A 17378-nucleotide genomic window follows, 5' to 3' on the forward strand; every position below is an offset into this window, starting at 1 on the left:
TTCTCTATTTTAATCAAGGAGACACTAATTTTTAGGGGGTTTAAGCAAATATCTCTTTCACTAGTATTTTAATAAAATCAATTGATTTAGTTCCTCTAAAACTTCATCTTAAGTCAATGACCCTAAATTAAAATAATTTGTGTGTATTTTTTTTAATAAAAAAGGGATAATCCAAAACAGAAAACAAACTAATTATATGTAGAAAATGAGGTGTTTGTGATATCAAATAAAATAATAATAACATGGAATACTATCAAATATTTTAGATATATATGTATTTTATCATAATCTTATTATTATGTCTATAATTAATAATTTATATTTACTATCTACCCCTTAGGGTACATCTATATATCCTTTAAATCATCTGAATCAAATATATGAATACTTTATATTTATACTATATTATTTTTCCCCTATATATTAAATGGGGCATTAGAACTTGGCAATATTCACATTAATATGGATATATTGTGTAAAGTTTTTTAAATACATTGTATACATAAAAGTGATCAATAATATTTATTTATTTAATATACAGATGATATGGTAATATTAAAGTGAATAAAAAGTGGATTCAAATTTAGACTTTGTGACTACAAATGAATATTTAGTTTAAATGATGAATGTTTGATTCTCTTTAAGTAAGGGTTTGAGTCTTGTAGACAAAAAAAATATTCACGAAAGAGTTAGTCCCATTATATAAATTACTTGTGTGAATATTTCTAGCTCGAACATGATTTCTCTGAGAGAATACACGTAGAAAGAAATAAAAAAAAAAGTTAGACTTTGTGACTGCAACTTGAGAATATATAATATAGAAAGTTGATGAATAATGGTGAGTAAGGCGTTAACATGTGCTCACATATACTTAGTCTGTGCTCTTATTACACTCTGTTCTTTACACATTTCCATGTCACAATCATCATTATCAAAATGAACAAATTTTATGATCTGAAAAACCGGGTTTATCTCAGAGCTAATCAATGAAGAGAAGAAGAAGATATCAAAAATCAGAAGAAAGATTCGATTTTTCGAGATGGGTTTTTCAGAGGAGAATCTAATAGGTGTAACTCTAGCATTGGTGTCAAGTGGGTTTGTTGGGGCAAGTTTCATTATCAAGAAGCAAGGTCTCAAAAGAGCAGCTGCTATTTCTGGTGTCAGGGCTGGTAATAATTTTTCAATCTCTCTTTCTTCTTTTCAGAATTTATAATTTATAATTCAGAGCTTATTTTGATTATGCATGGTTCTGTTTTTCATAATTTTGTAGGTGTTGGGGGATACTATTATCTCTTGGAGCCACTCTGGTGGGTGGGGATGATAACAAGTAAGCTTCAGTTTCCTTCTGTTTTGTTTTAATGTTTTTGATCTTGTATAGTTTTCATAATTGGTTTTGATCTGAACCTATCATTGTATGAAACCAATTGGATTTATAAAAAGATGATTTTTTTAATCCTTTAAGTTGGTTGGATTAAATTTGGTTTCCATTGTTTTGCTTGAATCTGGATTTAATGGTTTTCTGAAGTTTTTTCAGTTGTAGTAGATTCAGTAATAGTAGTATAGATGCTTAATTAGAATCTGCAAATTTTAGTTTACCAGGGGCAATTTTTCTTCAACTGATTTCTTTCAAAACCTGTTTCTATGTGGTTTCATGTTTAGTGATTGTAGGGGAGGTTGCAAACTTCGTTGCGTATGCGTTTGCTCCTGCGGTTCTAGTTACCCCTCTTGGAGCATTAAGTATTATCGTGAGGTCTTTCCTTTGCTTTTCTTCCTCGAGTGAGAGTTAAGACAGTATTAACTTGTGACATTGTTAACACAGCATTTCAATGATGTTTACATGGTATCCTGTAGTGCTACTCTGGCTCAACTTGTTCTGAAAGAGAAGCTACACCCGTTGGGGATTTTGGGCTGTGTAATGTGCATTGCTGGTTCTGTCATCATTGTTGTTCATGCTCCTAAGGAGCAACCTATTAAATCTGTTCTAGAAATATGGAATATGGCTACTCAACCAGGTTTGAATGCACCAAAAAAATTTACGAAAAAATTGAAAATGCATTTTATTGTAATTCCTTGATGATTTGGGTAGTTTCCTTGCATGCAGCATTTCTAGCATATGTGGGTTCAATAGTAGTCTTGGTTTTCATTCTAGTCTTCCATTTTGCACCAAGCTGTGGATACACCAACGTGCTAGTTTATACTGGCATTTGTTCATTGATGGGTTCCCTCACTGTATGTAAATTAACCGTCCCTCTCTCCTGCTCAATTTTCTCTTCATGATTGATTTAACCTACAAAGATTTGTTCATTCAAAATGCATTTGTTAAGTAACTATTGTAATTTTGCAGGTGATGAGTGTTAAAGCCCTTGGAACTTCTTTAAAATTAACCTTTGAAGGGGAAAATCAGTTACTCTACCCAGAGACGTGGTTTTTTATGTTAGTTGTGGCTATATGTGTCATCATGCAAATGAATTATCTTAATAAGGTTTTTCACTCAATGTCTCTTAAAATTAGCGTGTTGGCCTCATCCTGCATACATTTTTGTCAGTGAATTATTTCGGTGGTAGTTCTTTTAGTTGAAATTTAGCTGTTAATTGTTATCTGTTAGTATAAAGAAGAAACTTATCTCCTTTCTATTGTATGTTTTGCTTCTTTGCTATCTTGATTCGTTGTCAGATGATAGATCACGAGTTAGACAATGACAGTTGCATTTGAATCTTGACTTTTTTTATTCTCATCCTTTAATTTCTGGATATGTGACTTGAAATATGCATCACATAAATACCAATAGCAACATAAATACCAATAGCAACAACTTTTTCACATAAATGTTCGTATAGTTGCGACTATTGCTTTTATCTGAGATACACTAGGTCTTTCCCTTACAAGTAATCGGAATGATTATGACTTTATTTTTGAAATACGTAATGTAATCTCATCCGGGGTTTACTTTTGGCTGATCTATCGACCTTTTATGAGAAAAACTAGCATATCAATAGCAGGAAAATGTTGGCTAAGCCTTACTAGATATACTTTTCTGTTTCAGGCTCTTGACACCTTCAACACTGCAGTTGTATCACCTATATACTATGCCATGTTCACAACACTCACAATCCTGGCCAGTGTGATAATGTTTAAGGTATTATCAACTAATTATGGCATTTAATGTAGGATGGATATGATGTTTCTGTTGTTCATGACTTGTATAATGACATTTTCAAAATAATGCTTACAGGATTGGGATGGCCAAAGTGGTGTAACTATAGTGTCAGAAATATGTGGTTTTATTGTTGTGCTCTCTGGCACGATATTGTTACATACGACCAAGGAATTCGAGAGAATCTCTTCTTTTAGAGGTGTGGTAAATTTGACTAGCCAGATTACTATATAGAACCTTAATTGATATTGTCTCATGTTGAAAAAATTGCAGGTAGTGCACCTTCATCGCCTTCATTATCAGTCCGGCTCTATAATGGAAACGATGACTTCGTTGTTCAGCATGATGAGGAAAATGGACCCCCCTCTGAGAGTATGTGCTCAAGAAGACAAGAATTATATTAGATGGTTTTACATGACACACAAATTTCTTAATTCATCTAATCATGGAGGGAAGGTGGATCATGTTTGTCAGGGGATAACATGCAGCAGCAGATACTAATGAAACCATAGAATGATGGGAAGTTTCTGAGCCATTCTTTGATTATGAGCATCTCAGGAATTTGTCACAGATTTTTTTGGTTCTGGAACTGATTTTCCTTGTAAGTTGTATAATGTACAGTGTATTCAGTTTTTGGTAGCATATGTGCTTTTTTTCATGAGTAGATATATTTTTATGACTAACAATGCATCGGTCTAATCGTATAAGGTCTAGTTACAAAAGTCTGATTCATGTGAGCGACATTTGTCGGTAATACCAAAAATAATAATTGTTATGAATAGAAGTACCTGGCTTTGAAAAGGAGGTTCTATAACCTGGCTTTTTTTGCATTGTTCAAAGAATAATTCTAATATTATGAGAGGATTATGTAAAGTATATTTCGACAAGAACTGTTTTTATTTATTTATGTCAAAATTTTCATATAATTTTTTGTCACTTGGTAGATGTATTCAATAGTTTTTATTTATTTATGGGCGAGCAAATTAAAATGATAGTTTAATAATAATGTGGTGGAAGCAATTTCTGTTCAAGATTTCTCTTTTTTCATATTATTACATATTACTTTTTTTCTTTTGATCTATTGGTCAATCATATTTCTATTTTTTATTTTATTTTTATGTATTTCACATTAATCATTCTTGCAATACAATTACTTAAGGTTGAATCCAAGCCAAAGGGCCTTCAAAACCTTGAATGAAAGTTATAATAATTAGGAGTATAAAGACAAGAATCAAAATTCAAAAGTGCTTCAAATGATATCAGATTCATTTATTATTAAGACATGATGGAAGAGTTGAATAAGAAAATTGGCAACCCAGTAAAAAGGATGTGAGGAAGGTAGATATATGCAGTCTTAACCCGACTAATAGAAAGACTATTTCCGGAATATAAGAGCTGAATATTCAATTTTATTTAGATTTTGACATGAAATCTGATTAAGTCCGCCACTTTGTGACATCGACAACAATGGGACACCTTACATTATGTGTGCCATCAGTCCATTCTAGTGATGAGGAAGGGACACTACCATCAGGGAATTTTCCTCCAACAACTTTGACAACAAAAGACTGTTTTTCATTAAGAGATTTGAATGAGATAACTCGAGGCACCACTTTGATCCTAAGGTGTAAACTTTTTCGGACACGTACCTTATAGGTTGAGTTAGCAAAGCCAACATTTGTGACAGTTCTTGTAAAATTGAACACAAAAGTTTGATTTGGCTGAACATGAGTTGCAAGTGCAGGATAGTTAAAATCTCTCACTGTTGATCTTTGAAGATTTGATGAAGGGCAAGAGCTATTTTCTCCAGATATTTTTCTAATCTTTGGGGTATCATATCCAATATTGCATAGCAAGTTAATATAATCATCCTTAGAGATATCAAAAACTAGGCCAGGATTGATGGCTTTTACTGGATTGACCAAACCTGAGCCATAAGCATATTCTTTATCATCAGTGCCCTTCATTGGTGTTGAAGTGGTCATGATAGAAGATTTGATGGCTGCTGGAGACCAATCAGGATGAAAGCTCTTAACATAAGCCGCTATAGCCGCAACATGAGGGCATGCCATTGAGGTTCCTGATAGAAAAGTATATTTTGAAGATCTTTTATCTCCAACAATCCCTGAGGGTGATGCAATAGGTGGATAGGCAGCTAAGATTTCAAGTCCTGGGGCAGTTATGTCTGGCTTCATAATTTCTGGAATGATAACATTTGGTCCGCGAGAAGAGAAATCGGCAATGGATGGAGCGTTAGGATCATTGATGGTTTCACTTTTTAGTATTTCAGCTTGAGGACTAGTAGTAGAATTAGCATATGAAAGAGCAACTGTGTATGTATTTGTATCTAATATTGTTGTAGGGATTGGAACAACAAGAGATATATTTTGATCATATTGTATAATTGATCCATATGCACCAGATTGGAACCCGGTTTCAAGAGCAGCTGGTGATGAACATAAAACAATTTTTCCTTCAACTTGTTTGGGATCAAGACAACCCATAAAACAAGATGCAGCAAGGGGACCTTTACAATTTGGTTTTGAAACATTCTCTCCAAGAACTAAGGGAACTTTTGTCCCATTAGGTGTGAAAGTATTCACTGATTGTCCTGTTAGTGTAACTCCATTCCCAAGTGATACTTTGTCAATAATTCTACGGTCAGTGCTGCTAGCTGCTACACTAAACAACCATGGTGCTAAGCTAACTGTGGAACCTTGAAGAGGACCATAATTACCTCCAGAATTGACAGTGAGAATACCTTTTTCCATTGCATGAAAAGATCCAATTGCGATAGGGTCTTCGGTGAAATTCCTCGGAGTATTACTTCCTAGTGAAATTGTGATGAGGTCCACACCATCTGCAATAGCATCATCAAAAGCGGCCAGTACTGCAGCATCACTACATCCATTAGCACATACTTTGTAGACAGCTATCCTAGCAGATGGAACTCCTCCTCTTGCAGTGCCTTCAGCAATTCCATAAAAACTTGTACCCTTTACTTTGTTTCCGGCTGCAGTCGATGCCGTGTGAGTCCCGTGACCCGCGACATCTCTTGCAGACACATTATTATCTTTGCTGTAGTATCTGGCTCCAATGATCTTGTTGTTACAAGTGAAGTAGTCTCCACCAGCACATGTTCCTTTCCACTTTTTTGGTGGAGGACCGAATCCTTCGTCGTCGAAGCTCTCTGATTCTGGCCAAACTCCAGTGTCAAAAACTCCAATTATCATATCACTTTCAATTGGACTAGTCTTTGTTGTCTCTTGTAAACCAAGAAAGTCCCAAGACCTTGTTGTATGAAGTTCTAATTGTTTACTTTCAAAGACTGAGACTACTCCTCTCATTCTACCAATATTCTTTACTTCTTGATCTGTTAGTTTGGCTGCAAAACCATTGAAACTTCTTTTGTAATTTCTAACCAAGTGATTTGTGTCAAAATCATCACCTAAAACTTGTTGCAGAATATTTATATGCTCAGATTGAGGAGAGTAATTTTCCTTTGGAAGTGAGCCCATATAAATGATATAGACTTTTCTATCTTCATTAGCACCATTAACCAAAACATTGTTTGTGCCAAGAATCACAAACATGCAAAACAGAACAAGTTTCAAATTGGTCATGGTTTTGTGTTGACACTAGTTCTTACACAAATGTCTCCTCTCAATGACTTTATGTATGAATAAATTGATATAGACTACATTTATTTATTGCCTCATTGTTAAATGAATAAACTAATAATTGACTATATTTTTAAAAGGAAAAAAATCTTGATATAAAATTTCTATTTTTTTTATTTTAAATTATGTATTTTTCTTAGCAAGATAAATATCTGGTCGTTGGATGGAATTTAATTCTTCAAATCAAAATAAGAATAAGTTTTAATAATTTACATAAACAAGCAACCAATAGTAGAAACTAGTACAAAGTTTGAGAAGTAATAATTTTTCAAAAGGAATTTACGTGAATAATTTATTTTGGACATTGTTGAACTTTTTTTGGGACATATGTGAAAATATGTTAGGTCATGTCAAATTTTGTCACCAGATAGAGCCTAAATTGCATATAAGAGTCTTGATTTAGCGTGCTAGTTGTTTATAAAATTTTCAAAGGCTAAAGCCTAGATTGACATGTTAATTTGTTTAAAGACATGTTATAATGTATGATCTTGAAATATACTACTATGTCTATTTTTAACTAGTTTTATCTATCTCTAACAATTAAATTATCTTTTCGTATACATTTTTATATTAAAATTACATATATAATAATATTACTTACATTAAAATAGTATAATATGAACATTATTATATAATATAATTAAATATGTCATACTGTTAAGTTTGATATGCCTTTTAGGAGGCCTAAAATCTGGTCTATTAAGCAAAATATATTTTTTACTTTGTTTGAGGAATATAATTAATATCACTTATTGGAGTTGACTAGTTTATTGTTACAAATGTAATCATTTTATAGAATTGGACTTGCATTGGTAATACGAGTAACACGTGTATATTAATAATGTGAACGAATGAATAACATATATGTTTTAACTATACAAATGTTTGGGTAATATGTGTTTTCTTAATAATGCAAATGTACAAGTAACATATGTGTTTTAACTATTAAAATACATCGGTCACTATTTGTTCTTACCAATACGAATGCACGAGTAACACATATATTTTTAACCATATACGAATGTATGAATAATATGTGTATTCTTAACCATGTGAATGCACTGAAATATATGCATTTTTAATCATGCGGTAAAAAAATACTTTTCGTGCAAATACACGGATAATTATTTAAAAACTTGAGCTTTTAATTGAAAAAGGATAGGATGTTACAAGCATATTAATTATAAAATTAGTGGTGTATTTAAAAGTTATAAGATATAAATTGTATATATACAAATTTGTAGTAAGCTTTAAATACACATGACAAAGTTAGTCAACTGATTTCCAATTATGCTAGCATTATACCTATGCAAATCTCACTTAGGTGTTTGCATTGAAAAATGTATTTAAAAGTTACAAGGAAAGATTTAAGCTTTTAGTTAAATAGAGTCATATATTAATTTAATAATACAACATAAATATTAAAGTTATATGAGTTGAAACCAAAAATAGATATATAAGTCAAAATAGTTAGAATAAAAAAGTATAAAATAACTTTAAATCAACAATTTGAAGTGATAAATCTTAATAACATAAACAACATTATTAAATCTCACTAAATTAAACTTTAGTTTTGAAAATCTTTGTTTTTATTTTTAATATTATATATTTATTTTATAATTTTACTTATCTTTATTTTCTAGTTAGTAAATATATTTTTTAATAAATTAACATTTTGTAACTTAAATTTAAATCTTTATTTTTAAACTTTTATACGATATTCCAATGATTACGAGCTGAATATTCAATTTTATTTAAATCGGCATGAAATCTGATCAAGCCTATCACTTTGAGACATCGACAACAACAGGACACCTTACATTATGTGTGCCATCAGTCCATTCTAGTGATGAGGAAGGCACACTTTTATCAGGGAATTTTCCTCCAACAACTTTGACAACAAAAGATTGTTTTTCATTAAGAGATTTGAATGAGATAACTCGAGGCACTACTTTGATCTTAAGGTGTGAACTTTTTCGGACATGTACCTTATAGGTTGAGTTAGCAAAGCCAACATTTGTAACAGTTCTTGTAAAATTGAACACAAAAGGTTGATTTGGCTTAACATGAATTGCAAGTGCAGGATAGTTAAAATCTCTCACTGTTGATCTTTGAGGAGTTAATGAAGGGCAAGTGCTATTTTCTCCAGATAATTTTCTAATCTTTGGGGTATCAAATCCAATATTGCATAGCAAATTAATATAATCACCCTTACAGAGATCAAAAACTAGGCCAGGATTGATGGCTTTTACTGGATTGACCAAACCTGAGCCATAAGCATATTCTTTATCATCAGTGCCCTTCATTGGTGTTGAAGTGGTCATGATAGAAGATTTGATGGCTGCTGGAGACCAATCAGGATGAAAGCTCTTAACATAAGCCGCTATAGCCGCAACATGAGGGCATGCCATTGAGGTTCCTGATATAAAGTTATATTTGGAAGATCTTTTATCTTGAGGATTCCCTGAGGGTGTTAAAATAGGTGGATAGGCAGCCAAGATTTCAAGTCCTGGGGCAGTTATGTCTGGCTTCATAATTTCGGAAATGATAGCATTTGGTCCGCGAGAAGAGAAATCGGCAATGGATGGAGCGTTAGGATCATTGATGGTTTCACTTTTTAGTATTTCAGCTTGAGGACTAGTAGTAGAATTAGCATATGAATGAGCAATTGTGTATGTATTTGTATCTAATATTGTTGTAGGGATTGGAACAACAACAGACATATTTTGATCATATTGTATAATTGATCCATATGCACCATTTTCGATGGCAGTGTCAAGAGCAGATGTAGATGAACATACAACAATTTTTCCTTCAACTTGTTTGGGATCAAGACAATCCACAAGACAAGCTGAAGCAGAGGGAGTTCCTACACAATCTGAACCTTGTCTTAAAACATTCTCTCCAACAACTAATGGAATTTTTGTCCCATTAGGTGTGAAACTATTCACTGATTGTCCTGTTAGTGTAACTCCATTGCCAAGGGATATTTTGTCGATAATTCTACGGTCAGTGTTGCTAGCTGCTACACTAAACAACCATGGTGCTAAGCTAGCTGTGGAACCTTTAAGAGGACCTTCATTACCTCCAGAATTGACAGTGAGAATACCTTTTTCCATTGCATGAAAAGATCCAATTGCTAGAGGGTCTTCGGTGAAATTCCTCTGAACTTTACTTCCTAGTGAAGTTGAGATAAGGTCCACACCATCTGCAATAGCATCATCAAAAGCAGCCAATACTGCAGCATCACTACATTGACTATCATCACATATTTTGTAGACAGCTATCCTAGCAGATGGAACTCCTCCTCTTGCAGTACCTTCAGCAATTCCATAAAAACTTGTACCCTTTACTTTGTTTCCAGCTGCAGTCGATGCCGTGTGCGTCCCGTGACCCACGGAATCTCTTGCAGACACATTCTCACTATAGTATCTGGCTCCAATGATCTTGTTGTTACAAGTGAAGTTCTTTCCACCAGCACATGTTCCTTTCCACTTTTTTGGTGGAGGACCGAAGCCTTCATCGTCGAAGCTCTCTGATTCTGGCCAAATTCCAGTGTCAAAAACTCCAATTATCATATCACTTTCAATTGGACTAGTCTTTGTTGTCTCTTGTAAACCAAGAAAGTCCCAAGACCTTGTTGTATGAAGTTCTAATTGTTTACTTTCAAAGACTGAGACTACTCCTCTCATTCTACCAATATTCTTTACTTCTTGATCTGTTAGTTTGGCTGCAAAACCATTGAAACTTCTTTTGTAATTTCTAACCAAGTGATTTGTGTCAAAATCATCACCTAAAACTTGTTGCAGAATACTTATATGCTCAGATTGAGGAGAGTAATTTTCCTCTGGAAGTGAGCCCATATAAATGATATACACTTTTCTATCTTCGTTGGCACCATTAACCAAAACATTGTTTGTGACAAGAATGATAAACATGCAAAACAGAACAACCTTCAAATTGGTCATGGTTTTGTGTTGACACACAAATGTGTCCTCTTAATGACTTTATGTATGAATAAATTGCTATAGACTACATTTATTTATTGTCTCATTTTTAAATGAATAAACTAATAATTGTCTATATTTTTAAAAGGAAAAAAATCGTGATATAAAGTATGTATTTTTTTATATTAAATTATGTAATTTTCTTAGCAAGAGAAATATCTACTCGTTGGTTGGAATTTAATTCTTCAAATCAAAATAAGAATAACTTTTAATAATTTATATAAATAAGCAACCAATTGTAGAAACTAGTACAAAAGTTTGAGAAGTTCTAATTTTTCAAAATGAATTTACGTGAATAATTTATTTAATATCTAATCGTTGAATGGAATTTAATTTCTTCAAATAAGAATCAGTTTTTATAATTTACATAAATGTGAATAATTCTTTGTTTTTATTTTTAGTATGTATATATTTATTTCATAATTTTACTTATCTCTATTTTCTAGTTAGTAAATATTTTTTAAATAAATTTACATTTGTATCTTAAATTTAGAATTTTATTGTAAATTTTTATACGAATTTTTTTAATCTATATTTAAAAAATATGTGTAAAACATGGAATATTTGGTGTTTTCTCTAACTTTAAATCATTTACATGTTACATTATTATGAAATAAATATGATTATAGTTCAGTTCTTATAGTAATTTATTTTTTAAATCCAAATATAATTCTTTCAACATTTTTAGATTTAAATAGCATAAAATAAATTACTAACATTTCTCCGATGAAAAATTCAATTTTTATAATTATTGAATTGCCAGTAGTTATTGGTATGTGTGTTTAAGGCCCGACTCCAAGTTGTTCAAGAATAGTGGCATTGAGTTTCTCGATCCTTTGCCTTAGGATTAGTCAGTTACATTTCTCGATGGGGCAAGAGAAAGAAGGGGTATAACTCAGCGGTGTATTAATTATTTATGCAATATGACATTGCATCTGAATTACTACATATTATTTTGATATACATAGTTTATATTGTCCCACCATTATAGAAATTAAGATATATGTGTATTACTGAAATTGAATTTATTAGAAATTATTGTCTTATCTTTATTGAAATTGAATTTTATTTTATTTAATTTATCACAATTAACATACTCATCTATTACTTTATTATATAACATTAAAACCTTAAACCTTGGCTTATTTCTTCTTGTCTTTTTCGAATTCTCCGTTACCATTTTTAACCATTCTCATTTTGAAATTTAATTAGAATTGGCAAATAATATAAACATATTTCATAAGGTCAATAAATAATTTATTGATTTATTATATTCTTTTACTTTCATAATAATTATTATATAATTCATATATAGAATGATATGTAATTAGTTGTTAGCAAAAAAAAAAATATATATATATATTAATAATATATAAATAGTAAACTACGTAAAAGATAAGTAATCTCTTAAAATATTTCCTATTTATATTTTATTTTTAGTATTATATTTATTTTATAATTTTACTTATTGTTATTTTCTAGCTAGTAACTATTTTATCTTCATTTTATATCATTATTTTTATTTTTTATGTGGTTATTTTTATTTATGTTTTTTCTATATTTGAAAGGATTTAATATGTACACACTGATATTGTAAGTGTTTTTTACACTGTCAGCAAATCTCCACCATTCATATGTTAGCTAGTATTGACTTTCAAACAAAATTATTACAAATCAATGGTAGATGATGTGCCGACAGTGTAAAAAACTTTACACTGTCAGTGTATAGATTTTAAACTCTATTTAAAAAATATGTGTAATACATAAAATATTTGGTATTTTTTATAACATTGAATTTCTTATATGTTACATATGATTATGTTTCAGTTATAATAATCATTTGATTTTTAAAGCCGAAAGCATTGATAGTAAAAATAAATTAATAAAAAATTCCCAATGCAAATTTAATATTTATAATTGTGTAATATCAAATATATAATATATTTGAAACACAATTACCTGAGTTTAATTCTTATTATAAAGTTAATGCTAATTCTTATGGATATATCTAAATTAATTAATGGTTTATTCTAAGTTAATGGTTGACTCCCAAATTAATTTATGATTAAAAGAGAAACAATGATTTATAGAGTTAAAGTTGATTCCTAAAACACATTATAAAATTCATTTTTATCCTCTTTTTACCTATACTTTTATATATATGTACTATTAATAAATGCAAAACAAATAATAACTACTAATATGATCATTATATTTTTCACCGTTCGATTTATATTATTTTTATTCTAGAATCAATGATGATTAAATATAAATGATTGATGATACAACGACAGTATAAAAAACTCTTATACTATTAATACATATATTTTTTTATCTTTCAATAAAATCCATTGATTTAGTTCTTCTAAAACAATGAACTATAGTTGTCTATCCTAAAGTCAAGGGTTATAATTTAAATAATTTTATGTGTATTTTTTTAATAATGAAGAGACAATCCAAAACACAAAAAAATTAATCATACGTAGAAAATGAGGTGATTGTGATATCAACTAACAAAGAATAAAAATAAGTCTAGAATAATATCAAATATCTTAGATATAATACATAATAATCTCACTTATTACATTTATATTTACTATTTACCCCTTAGGTACATCTATATCCTTTAAAACATCAAAATCAAATATATGAATGCTTTAAATATGCCATATTAGATGTGGCATTAGAGCTAGGTAATATTCACAATAATATCGATATATTGTGTAAAAGTTATTACACACATTGTATACATAAAAGTGGTCAATAATATTTATTTATTTAATATACAGATGATATAATAATGTTAAAGTGAATCAAAAGTGGATTCAAAGTTAGACTTTGTGACTGCAATTTTGTTTCTTGTAAATAGAATATATAATATAGAAAGTTGATTAATAATGATGACTAAGGCGTTTACATGTACTCGCTGTACTCGGATTACACTTTGTTCTTTAACAAATAACCCTTATCTTTATTAATGGAGAAATACGTGAGTGTTTTTCCTTATATTTTCTATAACAAACATATGATTTTATAATAAATAATAAGATAAAAATGTCATTACATATTATTTTTTGTATATTATTATATGACATTCTATTAATGGAAAAAAAATTTACTCGTTTGTTACACATTTGCATGCACAACCATCAAAAATGAACAATTTTGCAAGTTGATGAGTGTTAAAGCCCTTAGAACTTCATTAACGCTTTGTATAGTTAGAGAATGAAAGTAGAAGGAAAGAAAATAGAAGGAAATAAAACTATAAAAAATGAATGATAATTTTATTGTTTAATATGATTAAAAATAAAAGAAAAAATGAGAGGAAAGAAAATGTAAATTTAAACATATTGTAACATAAATATCTTTATTATATAACTAAATTACATAACTAAGTAATTATTTAAAATGACAATACACAATAACTATATAATATGTCTACTTTTTTAATATTATTTTTTTAATCGCAAATTACATAAATAAATAATTTATTTTTAATAATATTGATTAATATTTTTAAGTCACATATAAACTAAGTTTAATATGACAATTTGTGTTTATAAAATAAAAGTCATTAACATCTTATATCTTTTATTTTCACTAATGTATGTTGTAAGTTGCTTGGTTGACAAGTTAAGATAACATTCCTTCTTCATTTTCGATCTCCTCCTTTCCTATGTTGCAAGATCTTATTATGAATTTCCCTTGGGAGAAAATTCTGTAAAGTGTTTTTAAAATAACTACAATACTGATATTTTGACAAGAACTATTTTTATTTCTTTATGTCGAAATTTTCATATAATTTTTTGTCACTTGGTGGATGATTTTAATAGTTTTTAGTTGACTCCATGGGATCATGATGGACGAGCAAATTAAAATGATAGTTTAACAATAATATGGTGGAAATAATTAGTATAAGTTAGAATAATTAGCAATATAAAGAAAAGAATCACAATTGGAAAGTGCTTTCAAAATGATATCAGATTCATGTAGATTAATTAATTTTAGCGACCCAGTACAAATGACTCTCACTTATTAAGATCGGGGAAAGGATAGATACTATAGTCTTAACCCTGTAAATGGAAAGGCAATTTCCGGGATGTAAGACATTAAATCTGATCAAGTCTGCGGCCTTGAGACATCGACAACAATGGGACATCTTACATTATGTGTGCCATCAGTCCATTGTAGTGATGAGGAAGGGACACTACCATCAGGGAATTTTCCTCCAACAACTTTGACAACAAAAGATTGTTTTTCATTAAGAGATTTGAATGAGATAACTTGAGGCACCACTGTGATGTTGAGGTCTGAACTTGTTGGGACACTTACCTTATATGTTGAGTTAGCAAAGCCAACATTTGTGACAGTTCTTGTAAAATTGAACACAAAAGGTTGATCTGGCTGAACATGAGTTGCAAGTGCAGGATAGTTAAAATCTTTCACAACTGATTTTTGAGGAGTTGATGAAGGGCAAGTGCTATTTTCTCCAGATATTTTTCTAATCTTTGGGGTATCATATCCAATATTGCATAGCAAGTTAATATAATCATCCTTAGAGAGATCAAAAACTAGGCCAGGATTGATGGCTTTTACTGGATTGACCAGGCCTGATCCATAAGCATATTCTTTATCTTCACTGTCCTTCAATGGTGTTGTAGTGGTCATGATAGAAGATTTGATGGCTGCTGGAGACCAATCAGGATGAAAGCTCTTAACATAAGCCGCTATAGCCGCAACATGAGGGCATGCCATTGAGGTTCCTGATAGAAAAGTATATTTCGAAGATCTTTTATCTCCATATTTACCTGAGGGTGGTAGATTAGGTGGATAGGCAGCCAAGATTTCTAGTCCTGGGGCAGTAATGTCTGGCTTCATAATTTCTGGAACGATAGCATTTGGTCCGCGAGAAGAGAAATCGGTAACGGATGGAGAATTAGTATTATTGATGGTTTCACTTCTTAGTATTTCAGCTAGAGGACTAGTAGTAGAAGTAACATATTTATGAGCAAGTAGGTATGTATTTGTATCTAATATTGTTGCAGGGAATGGAACAACATGAGTAACATTTTGGTCATCTTGTATGATTGAGCCAAATGCACCAGCTTCGACCCCGGTATCAAGACCAGCTAGTGATGAACATAAAACAATTTTTCCTTCTACTTTTTCGGGATCGAGACAATTAGGAAAACAAGATGAAGGAATAGGACAATTTGGTTTTGAAACTTTCTCTGCAAGAACTAAGGGAATTTTTGTCCCATTAGGTGTGAAAGTATTCACTGATTGTCCTGTTAGTGTAACTCCATTCCCAAGTGATACTTTGTCAATAATTCTACGGTCAGTGTTGCTAGCTGCTACACTAAACAACCATGGTGCTAAGCTAGCTGTGCTAGTTTTAATAGGACCACCATTACCTCCAGAATTGACAGTGAGAATACCTTTTTCCATTGCATGAAAAGATCCAATTGCGTTAGGATCTTCGGTGAAACTCCTCGGAGTACTACCTCCTATTGAAATTGTGACTAGGTCCACACCATCTGCAATAGCATCATCAAAAGCAGCCAATATTGCAGCATCACTACATTGACTATCATCACATACTTTGTAGACAGCTATCCTAGCAGATGGAACTCCTCCTCTTGCAGTACCTTCAGCAATTCCATAAAAACTTGTACCCTTTACTTTGTTTCCAGCTGCAGTCGATGCCGTGTGCGTCCCGTGACCCACGGAATCTCTTGCAGACACATTCTCACTATAGTATCTGGCTCCAATGATCTTGTTGTTACAAGTGAAGTTCTTTCCACCAGCACATGTTCCTTTCCACTTTTTTGGTGGAGGACCGAAGCCTTCATCGTCGAAGCTCTCTGATTCTGGCCAAATTCCAGTGTCAAAAACTCCAATTATCATATCACTTTCAATTGGACTAGTTTTTGTTTTCTCTTGTAAACCAATAAAGTCCCAAGACCTTGTTGTATGAAGTTGTAATGTTTTACTTTCAAAGATTGAGACTACTCCTCTCATTCTACCAATATTCTTTACTTCTTGATCTGTTAGTTTGGCTGCAAAACCATTGAAACTTCTTTTGTAACTTGTAACCAAATGATTTGAGTCAAAATCATCACCTAAAACTTGTTGCAGTATATTTATATGCTCAGATTGAGGAGAGTAATTTTCCTTTGGAAGTGAGCCCATATAAATGATATACACTTTTCTATCTTCATTGGCACCATTAACCAAAACATGGTTTGTGACAAGAATCACAAACATGCAAAACAGAACAAGTTTCAAATTGGCCATGGTTTTGTGTTGACACTAGTTCTTACACAAATGTGTCCTCTCAATGATTTTATGCATGAATAAAATTTCATAGGCTATATTTAAAGGAAGGGAAATTGTGATAGAAAATATCTACTTTTTTATATTTTAAATTATTAATGTTATCTTTCTAGATGAAATATATAGTATTTGCATAGAATTTAATAGCATGATTTCTCCATATCAAAATAAAAATTAGTTTTAACAATTTACATAAATGAT

The 17378-nt window shown here is 31.1% G+C and overlaps 4 protein-coding genes across 5 annotated transcripts; 1 reads left to right on the forward strand and 3 right to left on the reverse strand.

Moving 5' to 3' along the window:
- Window positions 858-3816, forward strand: LOC109359448 (probable magnesium transporter NIPA6). 2 transcript variants are annotated; one of them, XM_019604118.1, is made up of 9 exons: window positions 858-1169; window positions 1271-1327; window positions 1660-1745; window positions 1820-2012; window positions 2102-2229; window positions 2345-2482; window positions 3044-3136; window positions 3233-3353; window positions 3428-3816. In XM_019604118.1, the coding sequence occupies exons 1-9, from the start codon at window positions 1040-1042 to the stop codon at window positions 3556-3558; spliced, it is 1077 nt and encodes a 358-aa protein (XP_019459663.1). In that variant the 5' UTR covers window positions 858-1039; the 3' UTR covers window positions 3559-3816. The 2 variants fall into 2 exon arrangements, with proteins under 2 accessions (XP_019459663.1, XP_019459664.1); XM_019604119.1 differs by having other exon boundaries at window positions 859-1169; window positions 1660-1750; window positions 1852-2012; window positions 3428-3815.
- LOC109359598 (subtilisin-like protease SBT4.3) lies at window positions 4557-6858 on the reverse strand. The gene has a single exon (XM_019604300.1). It carries the CDS (start codon window positions 6775-6777, stop codon window positions 4591-4593), a length of 2187 nt encoding a protein of 728 aa, XP_019459845.1. The 5' UTR covers window positions 6778-6858; the 3' UTR covers window positions 4557-4590.
- LOC109359619 (subtilisin-like protease SBT4.3) lies at window positions 8613-10802 on the reverse strand. Its single transcript, XM_019604320.1, has one exon. The coding sequence runs from the start codon at window positions 10800-10802 to the stop codon at window positions 8619-8621; it is 2184 nt and encodes a 727-aa protein (XP_019459865.1). The 3' UTR covers window positions 8613-8618.
- Window positions 14961-17138, reverse strand: LOC109359620 (subtilisin-like protease SBT4.3). Its single transcript, XM_019604321.1, has one exon. The coding sequence runs from the start codon at window positions 17136-17138 to the stop codon at window positions 14961-14963; it is 2178 nt and encodes a 725-aa protein (XP_019459866.1).

The sequence above is a fragment of the Lupinus angustifolius genome, chromosome LG11 (genome assembly GCF_001865875.1).
Source record: "Lupinus angustifolius cultivar Tanjil chromosome LG11, LupAngTanjil_v1.0, whole genome shotgun sequence".
In the NCBI taxonomy this organism is placed as follows: Eukaryota; Viridiplantae; Streptophyta; class Magnoliopsida; order Fabales; family Fabaceae; genus Lupinus; species Lupinus angustifolius.

Coding starts and splice junctions, on each gene's coding strand:
- LOC109359619 (XM_019604320.1), bottom strand. CDS start 10,802: ATGACCAATTTGAAGGTTGTTCTGTTTTGCATGTTTATCATTCTTGTC.
- LOC109359598 (XM_019604300.1), bottom strand. CDS start 6,777: ATGACCAATTTGAAACTTGTTCTGTTTTGCATGTTTGTGATTCTTGGC.
- LOC109359448 (XM_019604118.1), top strand. CDS start 1,040: ATGGGTTTTTCAGAGGAGAATCTAATAGGTGTAACTCTAGCATTGGTG. Junction 1,746..1,819: donor TTGGAGCATTAAGTATTATC/GTGAGGTCTTTC, acceptor TTGTTAACACAG/CATTTCAATGATGTTTACAT. Junction 3,354..3,427: donor GAGAATCTCTTCTTTTAGAG/GTGTGGTAAATT, acceptor AAAAAATTGCAG/GTAGTGCACCTTCATCGCCT.
- LOC109359620 (XM_019604321.1), bottom strand. CDS start 17,138: ATGGCCAATTTGAAACTTGTTCTGTTTTGCATGTTTGTGATTCTTGTC.